The following is an 11,625-nucleotide window of genomic DNA, read 5'->3' on the forward strand; positions in this document are numbered from 1 at the left end:
TAAAAAAAAAAAAACTTTTATCAAAAAATATAGTTGAATTTTATTATTTGGATCAAGTTCTAATTGTTATCTGAGTAGGTAATGTTATTTCCACTGATATATCTAATATCTAATACCTTCTCTGATAATAATGTAAAAAGATGAATTTTCAACCAAAAATGAAACACTTACATTTTCAATTTTTTTTTTAAACTTAAAAAAACAATATTCAAGAAAATAGTGAAATTTATAATCCAGGAATGAATTTTTAATTAAAATGAAGAATCTTCAACTGGAATACTTGAATTTTCGATGAAAAAATTAATTTTAAATAAAAGAAAAACGATTTTAAACATTATGGTTAAATTTTCAATCGAAAAAGACGAATTTTCAACAGAAAAAAAGGTATTTTCTCAACCAAACAGAGGAATTTTCAACGAAATACATGAATTTACAACCAAAAAACTGAACATTCAACTAAAAAAATATATTATTATTAACCAAATAGTTACATTTTTAACTGAAAAAGATAAATTTGTAACCAAAAATTGGAAAGTTTAAATTTTAGATAATTGAATTTTTGACCATATAATCCCTCTTTTTTACATAAAATTGAACTACTGAATTGCTGTGACCCATTTTCTATGCAATCTGAAAAATATCACGAATCATCAACGTTTAAAAAAAAGGATACAACCATGGATGATCGGCAAACAAAATTTGTACTGTTCTGGCCTGGAAGTCAGCTCCTGCAGTAGATATGCATTCCACACGAAACGAGGATCTGCTCTGTCGTATAGAGGCATCTAGAGAAGATAAAAAATTTATAAAGTCAATTTAACACTGAATCCATATCAGGCCTCATAGTCCCTATAGGACAAAATATAGGTATCAAGAGATACTTTTTTCACGCCTGAGTGATAAAGAATTGACGAAAAATTTATTAGTTTTCAAAACAATTCATGTTAAATTCAAAAGAATGTCAAGGTTAAAGAAATTCAAGGTTTTTTCAGGTTTTCCAGGTCAAGAAATCAAGTTTTTTAAGATCACCATTTTTTTTACATCAAATAATGAAATAAACGTTTGTTATGCATGTAAAAAAAAGCTACTTTATTTTTGATCGGTCAACAGTTTCTTAAGAAAGCAAACCCATAAATAAACTAATTCTTAATTTTTTGCGAAGATAAATCGTCTTTGTGAAACATTATCAAATATTTATAAAGTCTTTGTGAAACTTATTGGAATATTTTTAAATGTTCGTAAAATATTTGCAATATACTTGAAATTTTTGAAATTTTTCAATTCTTTAAAATCTTTTGAAATCTTTTAAATATTTGTGGAATCTTGTGTGTTCATTTGAAATCATTGAAATCTTTTAAAAAATTCTCATATTTATTGAAACCTTTTTAACTCGTTTAAAATCTTCGAAATTCTGGAAATCTTTTGAATTCCTTATGAATTATTTGAAATATTCATGAAGTCTTTAGGAATATTTTTTAATATTTGGAAAGCCTTTGAAACCACTGCAATCTTTAAAATTCTTTGAAACCCTTGTCAATTCGTTGAAATCTTTTAAAGTACTAAAAACATTATGAAATTTTGAAAATTCTGTGAAGTATTTGAAAAAAGTTATGAAATCTTTTTAATTTGTTGTAAAATCATTGAAATTCTTGAAATTTTTTAAATCATTGAAAATTTTGAAATCTTTTAGAATCTTTCTTCAATCTTTGTTTGTGAAATCTTTTGTGTTCATTTGAAATCATTGAAGTCGTTTAAAATCTTCTAAAATCTTCAATAAAATTGTTCAATTTTCAATCAAAGTGATGAATTTTCATTATTTTCAGGTCAGAATCTTCAACGTAAATAGATCAATTTTAAACCAAAAAGACGAAATTTCAACTAAAACTATGGAATAATAAACTAGATTAGTCACATTTTCAACCGAAAAGATAAATTCACAAATAAAATTATGAATATTTGATTCGAATACTCGATTTCTCAACGAAAAAGACGAAATTTTAAATAAAAATATTAATTTTCTATTAAAAACAACGAGTCTTAAACAAAATACATGAATTTTACACAAAATCATTGAATTTTAAACTAAAAGAGACAAATTATCAACCAAATAGTTGGATTTCGAATTAAAAAGCATCAATTTTCAACCAAAAATGGAATAGTTTCATTTTCAGTAGAAAAAAAATAATAAAGATCCTGGTGAATTTTTAACTTAAATGATGAATCATCAACTGGAATAGTTGAATTTTAAACATAAAAGATTAATTTTTAACCAAGAAAATTAATTTCTACCAAAAAAAGATACTTAACTAAAAAAGATAATTTTTCAAATAAAAATTGAATAGTTAAATTTTCAGAAAAAAAATCAAATGCTAAAGAGATGAATTTTTCACTAGTATGATGGAATATCCAACGGGAAAAATTACATTTTCAGTTAAAAAATCATAATTTAAAAATAAAACAATTTTGATCAAAATAGTTAAATTTTCAACTGTAATAATTAAATTCTCAGTTAAAAAATTAACTTTTAGCCAAATAAAAGACGGATTTTTATTAAAACAGCTCAGTTTTGAACCAAATAGATGATTTTTTTATTTTAATAATAAACCTTTAAGAAATGGATTAAAAAAGGGTTTAACTTTTAACCAAGTAATAAAACTTTCATTCCAAAAATAGATGCATTCTGAACCAAAAAATATAGTAGTTGATATTTCAATCAAAAAAAGGTTATTATTTTTATTTAAAAACAGTAATCAACCAAAAAAGACGACTTTTCTAAATGTGTTGAATTTTTAGCTATTAATGATTTTTGTGCCTATACAAGAGAAAATATTGCCAACAAACTGATCAATTTCGAACAAAATACACGCTGCTTCAACGACATACCTGAATTTTCAACTAAAAATGATTAATTATTAACCAAAAATAGAATAGTTAAATTCTCAGTTAATAAAAATGAATTTTTAACCAAAAAAGGAAACAATTTCCAACAAAATAGTTAAATTTTCAATCAAAGTGATGAATTTTCATTATTTTCAGGTGTCAGAATCTTCAACGAAAATAAGATGAATTTTATACAAAAAAGATGAATTTTCAACTACAATTATGGAATATTTAACTGGATTAGTTAAATTTTCAATCAAAAAGATACGTTTACAAATACAATTATGAATATTTGATTCGAATAATTGAATTTTCAACGAAAAAGATGAATTTTTAAAAAAGATTAATTTTCTATATAAAAAGAAACTATTTTAAAACAAAATACATGATTTTCTCACAAAATTGTTTAATTTTGAACTAACAAAGACAAATTGCGAACCAAATAGTTGGATTTCGAATTTAAAAACATCAATTTTCAACAAAAAATGAAATAGTTACATTTTCAGCTTAAAAAAAATTAATGAAACTGAGGAATTTTCAACTTAAATGATGAATCGTTAACTGGAATAGTAGAATTTTAAACGAAGAAGATGAATTTTCAACTTAAAAAATGAACTTTCAACCAAACATTTGAATTTTTAATTTAAAAAAAACATAGTTTTAACCAAAAATGGAATAGTTATAATTTTTGTAAATAGTTACATTTTCGAATAAAGTAATGAATTTTCAACAAAAATGATTAATTTTGAACTAGAATAGTTACATTTTAAACAAAAAAGATTAATTTTTAACCAAAAAAATTAATTTCTACAAAAAAGTCGATATTTAACTAAAAAAGATAATTTTGAAAACAAAGAAAGTCTTTGGAATCATTGAAATCTTTAAAATTCTTGTCAATTCATTGAAATGTTTTAAAGTACTAAAAACTTCGTGAAATTTTCAACATTCTGTGAAATATTTAAAAAATATTTTAGAATCTTTTTAATTTTGAATTAAAATCTTTAAATTATTTGAAATTTTTTAGAATCTTTTTTCACTCTTTGTTTGTGAAATCTGTTGTGTTCGTTTGATATCATGGAAGTCGTTTAAATAAATAATCATTTAGATTAGTCAAATTTCCACCTAAAAAGAGAAATTTGCAAATAAAACGATGAATATTTGATTCAAATACTCGAATTTTCAACGAAAAAGACGAAATTTCAAAAAAGAATATTAATTTTCTATAAAAAACAATTTTTAAACAAAGTACATGAATTTTACACAAAATCATTGAATTTTGAACTAAAAAAAAACCAATTCTCAACGAAATAGTTGGATTTCGAATTAAAAAACATCAACTTTCAACCAAAAATGGAATAGTTTCATTTTTAGTTAAATAAATTAATAATAATGAAACTGATGGATTTTTGACTAAAATGGTGAATCGTCAACTGGAATAGTTGAATTGTTAACCAGCGTGTTAAATATTCAACTGGAATTATTTACATTTTCAGTTAACAAATAATAATTTAAAAAAAAAACAAGAATTTTCAACAAAATATGATTTTTTAACAAAACAGCTCAATTTTGAACCAAATAAATTAGATAGATAGAACCAAATAAAATTTTCATTCTAAAAAAGATAAATTCTGAATACAAAATGTAGTAGTTGATATTTCAATCAAGAAAGGATTTTTAATATTAATAAAAAACAGTTTAATGCAACCAAAAAAAATAAGAATTTTCAAAACAAGTTGAATTTTTAACTATGAAAGATTTTGCCGTCAATAAGAGAGAAACTATTGCCAACAGACTGGTCAATCTTGAACAAAATACATGCAATTTCAACGACATACTTGAACTTTCAACTATAAATGATTAATTCTTAACCAAAAATAGAATATTTAAATATTCAGTTAAAAAATTAATTTTAAACAAATAAAATGAGTTTTCAACCAAATAGTTAAATACAGCATTATAAAGCTACTTTTACAATAGAATAATCATTGTTATTGAATTTTATATTGCAATTTTTAAAAAAGTAGTAGACACTCTGGTTTCTGAAAAAGTGAACTTGCCTGAAGAAATTCTGGCGTTGTGTTATGTAGCCTCTGCATTGTATGGCTAAGGTCATACGTATAACTAAAATAAAAATGCGGCGTGCCTAAGACAGACTTGATCATTTCTATATAAGTGGAATTATTCTGTGCTTGTTTCTCATTCAAGTGGAGTAACGATCTTGCGTAGGGAATGATTTCGGTTGAAACTATTTTGAATATCTGCTGCCCGGCTATCGTGCCAATTCTTTCTGCGCCGGCAATTACGATAAGATAACGACAGGCCAATAGCCTTATAGTCCCAACTATTCCCCATATTTTGCGACGACTAGCTGTTGGTGGAATTTGACTAGCTGTTCCAGCTGAAATTTTCATAGGTACATTTAAAACTGATGAGAAATATCCACACCCTTTAAGAATTTTAATCGTTCTTACCCTGTGTGTAAATCTGCTGACTTACTCTGTCCACTACGAGTAAGACTTTAGTCCCTACAGGCTCGACATAAAACTTTTCTGGAGTTGCGTATCTGGAAGAAATAACGTTATCGATTTGATTCAGCCGATTTAGAGTTTATATCCAGTGTCTTTATTTTATTTTCGGCTTCCGAAATACATGAAACATTATTTTTAACCCTCTCAGTCTAAACTGGGTGTAATATACCCAGACGATATTTGCGACTCGCTTTATAGTTGTTTCCGTTTTGTGAAAATATCTATAGTACAATTTTTAATTTATCTGCTTAATTTTATGATATTCACTTTTGTGAACCTTTTAGCTATAGTTAAATTTATTTTAGTGAATATAAATGCATAAAAATTATGGTTGAAAACAGATACAAAAAAAGGAGGATGTGCGCTGTTGATGATTTCTTTGGGATGGATGGTCTTGAACCAAAAAAATTAAACGGTTTTAGATTCAATATCATACGGTTTTTGATTTTTTCAAAATTAACAAAATAGCTGACATTTTTCGAAAAGTAAGAAAAAAAACACGCATTCTTCACCTTCTTTAGCATACAAAAAATAGTTCAAATGAAAATGTCAAAAATCATATAATATTCAATATAGTTATACTGATAAAGAATATGTGGTAAATTTTGATTAGGAATGGTTTAGTAGTTTCAAAGATTTTATTAACAAACCGCCCAAAACCGTTGTTTCGAGAAAAAAAGCGTTCAATTTTTTTTACGAAAAATCGTAAAAAGATCTCACTTGAGCTTAATCAGCGATGCCTGCACCGTACATTATGCCTTCACCTTCTTTATAATGCTCGTTTTCTCCAAAATAGCCTGTCTGCGATTAAAATCGAATTTTGGAAAATTCTAAAGTGGGTAGACCCCTGGGTGTTTTAACGGAAGAAAAAAAATCTTGATCATTTCCCTATTTGCAAAAATATTTAAACTTTTTTATTCCAAGTCATAAAAATTGAACTGTAAATTAAAACATCCAAAAATTTGATTTCTTTTGAATTTTAAATGCTCAAATGAAGACTCACAATTTTTTAAATTCAAACGCTCAATAATTTACACGTATAAAATTCAAGCAATTTGGAAAACATCTTTATTGAAAGCATTTTAACTGCAAAATAATTTATTTTTTAACTTTTATCAATTGCACAGTTGAATGATGCAAAAAAATATATAAGTCCATGCTTTCATTTTCAAATAAGTAATTTTAAGCTGGAAACATTAACCATTTGAAGATTACACATTTTTTTAGGCTGAACACTTTTAAAATGAGAAGTCAAATTATTTTTATTTTAAGCTATTAGAAATTAAAATCTCGTTTTAAATATTCTTTAAATTTTTTTATCAATAAAAAATCGCTTTAAATTCACCCGGGTATCTTATAGGCATATTTTTAATTATTTTTAAACCATTCAACACCCTTAAAATGCTTCAAAATTTTATTTCCAAATCTTTAAAAAACGACTTTTTATTTTGCAATTTTTGAATGTTTTCAAATATTAAAATTATTTTTGAAATTTTTACAAAAATTCTAAATATTTCTTAAACTTCTTAATCTCTATCAAAATGATTCAAAATTCCGCTTAAATCTTTAATAAATCCTCCAAAATTAAACGAATTGCATTAAAATACTCCAGATTTTTTAAAAATAATTTTGGAAAGCTTTTTAAATATTTTCATAAAATTGATTTTTCGTTTTTCCTCGAAATTTTAATAAATGTTTTTTATTATTTTGCAGTCTCTCAAAATTCTTAAAGCGCTTCTAAATTTTTGGTACGAAATATTCCAAAATTTATATATATTTTTTAATATTTTGAAATATTTGCATGTTTTCAATTATTTTTAATATTTTAAAAACTTCAAAATATCTCTTAGGCTTACTCGAATGCTTTCTTTGTAAATAATTGTTTAATTTCTCTACATTTCCCAATTCTTTTCAAATATATTCAAATATTAACTTAAATTTTTTTTAACGTGAAACATTATTATAGAATTTTCCAAGAATTTTGAGAAAATTTTTCTTTTATCTTGAAACCTTTAAAAATCTTTAAAAATCTTTAAAATTATATTCTTAAATCTTCAAAAAACTACTTTTCATTTTACATTTAACAATTGTTTAATTGGTATATATCATTTTATTATTATTATTCATTATATTTATTTATTCATCAATATTTCTTTTAAAATCTTTTCAAACATACTGTCAAAATTAATTTTTTAATTACAAAATTTTTAAAAATCTTATTCAATTCTATTCAATTCTTATTCAATCTATATTAGGGTTTACAGTATTCGAAATCTATTCAAGTTTTAAAATAAGTTTGAATTATTTCAAAACTTTTAAATATATCTAAAACTTTCTCGAATTTTGTCTAAATGAATATTTTTTCAGCTGCTATTTATTTATACATCAAAATTCAATAATTTGCCTTACAAATAAACAAAATTTGAACAATTAAAATTGTAACATTCAAAGCTTTCTCGTTCAAACAATTCAGTTTAATTCTAAATCTACTAATTTTAAAATATTTAAAAATTGAAAATAGTTTGTAAACTTTCAATCGGACTTTTACATTTTTTAACTAATAAGGCTTTCAAATTGAAACATTTCAATTTTTAACGTTAAAATCTATCAATTGTTTAATTTTGAACAGATTCAGAATCTTATTCTAAAATCAATTATTTGTCCATTTTTAATACTCGAACTGCACAAAAGAAAAATAATTAATTCATTTATATTTACAGTTGATTGACCATTTAAAAAATAGTTTTAAATTGCATTATATCATGTGCGATCTTAAAAAAATTTCAGTCATTCATTTTACTGAAAAATTAACTAATGAGAAAAAAACTGTATTAAGTTTTAAAAATATTGTAAAGTTATAATATTTTTTCGATTCTGTAAATGTCTGTAAATTACATTATTTGTGAAACGGTAATGGCTAGATTCTCTTCTTTTTTTTATTTAGTTGTAAGAATATTTTTTAAAGAATTTTCTGGAGTTTTAAATCTACTTAATCATTTACAATATTATCGTGCTTTATTTGGCATACATATTTAAAGTCACCATGCCAAAATCCATAGAAAAACAATCAATTCATTTTTTTTTAACTTAAGAATTGGTTTTTTACCTCTAATACGATAAAAAGTATGGAAAATGTCATTCTAAATTAAAGAAAAGTGGAGAGTTAACGCATAGAAATCACCATTCCTAAAAAGAGAATATATCTAGGAGATTTTATGATCAAGTTTTGGACACAAGGAATTGTTCTTGGATGCCATATTTGATGTTTTATGCGAGTATTGATAAAAAAAATATTTTTAAGGTTATAATTAATTTTGAGGTTATACCGTACTGAAATAAGACATATTTATAACTATATAGCATATAGGATTAAAAATGACTTCATTATGTAGATATCGGGTAACCTATAAACGAAGAACTAAGGAGATAATAAAAAAATTTATCTCGAAAATTAAAGGTGATATTGCATTAAAGTCGTTCCTATGCCTGCATAAAAATGAAAAGTGAAGAACAGCAAGTAATACTTACAGGTACAGGTCATCATAAACATCAGTATTTAACGTCATTCTGCTAATTAGTATTGCCAAGCAGATTTATTAAATACAGGTTTTAGGAATACACGAAGAAAGATTAACACAGCACAATTCGCACTTTGTTAATTTAGGTTATTCACCAAAAAATTCGAACATTTGATCTATTCATTGAGATGAATTGTCAACTCGTATAAGTTGACATGCTAAAGTTATAGAGTTAAAAATCCAGCAGATTATACTGGGATTAATAAAATACGCACTATTTCAGCGCAAATAATATCAGCTAACTGCAGTAAGGATTGACACTGACGTCCGCGAGCCCGACATTACTGTGACGTAATTTGACATTAGAGGCAACAGTGCTGCCACGTGTCAAAAAAAATATCATTATGAACGCATTTCGTCTTGTTTTAATTCAAATGTTTCTTATTTGTAAAAAAATTGAGGCGTTCATAAATATATTTGGAAACCAGTGGAAACTTAAAATTTTAAATAATTAGAGAAATTTAAGTCACCATGTCATGGTAATGTAGAAAATGTGTATACCATCGATGATAATATGGAGTTTAATAGTCGATAAGTAAAGTATTTTCAAACCTGAAAATCATTGTAACTATTCAGTTTAAAAAACTTGACATGTTTGGAATTTTATTATTATTTAAAAAGATAGGAAAAAATAGAATTGACCTAAAAATTGAAATTACTGAAAAGTATTTAAAATATTTAACATATTGTAAAAATTGCACTCAATTATTTAAATAAAAATTTTGACCTCGCAAATGCCTTTTGTGTAAGACGTTTTTGTTTTTATTTTAGACCCCATAAAAATAGAGATATCTTTTGAAGTCCAAAAGGCAAAACCAAAAACATCGCTATCTGTGTATTTATAAACTTATGGAATGAACATTCAATTTTATTATTTTGCTCGAAATTCAACAATGTTGTTAAAAACAAAAAAGTCAACCTTTTTTTTTGTGAAAAATCAACTGTTTTATTGAAAATTTGTAATTGTGGCTTGCAAATTCAAGTATTTGGTTGAATATTAACTTTTTTGTTAAAAATGCATATTTTTGGTTAGAAAATTCAACTGTTGCGCCGAAAAATGATTTTTTTTGCATTAAAATTTCACTTTTTTTTGACTGAAAATACTTTATTTAAAATTTCAAAATTGGTTTTTTTGGTTTAAAAACTGATCTGTTTCTCGTAAAAATTTAATCCTTTTTCACTAAAAATGCAACTACTTGGTTGAAAACTAATCTGTTTTGATTGAGCTTTGGTTAAAGAATTAATTTTTTTGTTAAGAATTAGTTCTTTTTTGGTAAAAGATTAGATTTTTTAACGGAAAGTATAACTATATTCCATTTCTTGTTGAAAATTCGTCTTTTTTTTGTATACAAATAATGTTTATTTTTCAAAATTCATGTTTTTCGTCGAAAGCTGAACTATTTAATTTAAGATTCATTTTCTTATTAAAGAGTCATCTTTATTATAGTTTTATTGGAAATGTATCTTTTTTAGTTAAAAATTCATCTGTTTGATAGAAAATTAATCTTCATGGTTGAAAGTTTATCTTTTTGTTTAAAATTTCAACTAGCTGGTTAAAATTTATTTTCTAAATTAAAGATTCATAATTATAGTTGAAAATTCATGTATTTTATTAAATTCTGTTGGTTAAAAATATAACTATTTTGCTGAAAAATTTTTTTCAGGTTAAAAATTAATTTTTTAAATCCAAAATGCAGATAATTCATTTTTTATTGAAATTTTATCGTTTTCAGTTGGAAATAGGTCTTTTTGGTAGAAAATTAATCTTTATGATTGAAACTTCATCTTTTTCGTCGAAGGCTCAACTCACTGACTTAAATTTATTTTTTAAATTGAACACTCATCATTAATCAGTAGAGCTGAAAATTAATTTTTTTTTCAACTTAACTATTTTGTTGAAAGTTAGATCTTTCTGATTAAAAATTAATATTTGAACTATAAATATAATTATTCCACTTCAGGTTGAAATTTTATTTTTTTCTTGAAAATTCATGTATTTTGTTCAAATGTCCTCAATTTTGGCAGAAAATGTATCTTCTTGGTCAGAAATTAATTCTGTTTGTTTGTTAAGGAATCCTCAATTTAGTTGAAAATTCATATTTTTAGTTACAAATTAATCGACTTTTTAGAAAAATAATCTTATTGATTAAAAAAATAACTTCTTGGTTGAAAATTTAAACTGGAGGAAATGGAATTTTTACGTGTACTGTGAAAACTTTTCATACCGGTTTTTGATAACGCAAAAACATCATGAAATCTTTTTTTATTATTCGTAATTTATGTTCAAATTATATAAGAAGGCTGCATTCTGCGGTACTGCAATGCAGACGCAACCCGCGGCGGAGTCAGAGCAAGCCCCAGAAACCCCGCCATTTTCTAAAAATCAATTCAATATACTGGCAACTCCGATGGAGTGTGGTATCAGATGTCAAGCTGATAAGAACAGATACTACATTTGATCTTAGCAATTTCTTGCCGAGAAGCGATGCTGAACAGGGATGCATCGAGAGGTTCGGCTGGATGTCCTGCACTCAGCGGAAAATTGTACTAAGATTGTACTGACTGAAGCGCGCAGTGTACTGAATGCGTACTAACATAGTTTTGGGCGGGAAATTTTAAAAGCATATAAGCATATTCTT

General features: G+C 24.9%; 1 protein-coding gene and 1 further gene across 1 annotated transcript in view; both read right to left on the reverse strand.

The window, feature by feature from the left end:
* LOC117181889 (phosphatidylinositide phosphatase SAC1) overlaps window positions 1–9,269 on the reverse strand; it is a 40,895-nt gene extending 31,626 nt beyond the window's left edge. Inside the window, exons 1-4 of the mRNA XM_033374903.1 lie at window positions 8,937–9,269; window positions 5,352–5,443; window positions 4,938–5,278; window positions 674–785 (exon numbers count right to left, since the gene is read on the reverse strand). Coding sequence (XP_033230794.1) covers window positions 674–785; window positions 4,938–5,278; window positions 5,352–5,443; window positions 8,937–8,974 — 583 coding nt within the window. The 5' untranslated portion in view covers window positions 8,975–9,269. The remainder of the gene's footprint in view (window positions 1–673; window positions 786–4,937; window positions 5,279–5,351; window positions 5,444–8,936) is intronic.
* A 2,008-nt stretch (window positions 9,270–11,277) lies between these two features.
* On the reverse strand, window positions 11,278–11,473 carry LOC117182406.
* Window positions 11,474–11,625: the final 152 nt, after the last annotated feature.

This window comes from Belonocnema kinseyi, chromosome 10 (assembly GCF_010883055.1).
Source record: "Belonocnema kinseyi isolate 2016_QV_RU_SX_M_011 chromosome 10, B_treatae_v1, whole genome shotgun sequence".
NCBI classification, from domain to species: Eukaryota; Metazoa; Arthropoda; class Insecta; order Hymenoptera; family Cynipidae; genus Belonocnema; species Belonocnema kinseyi.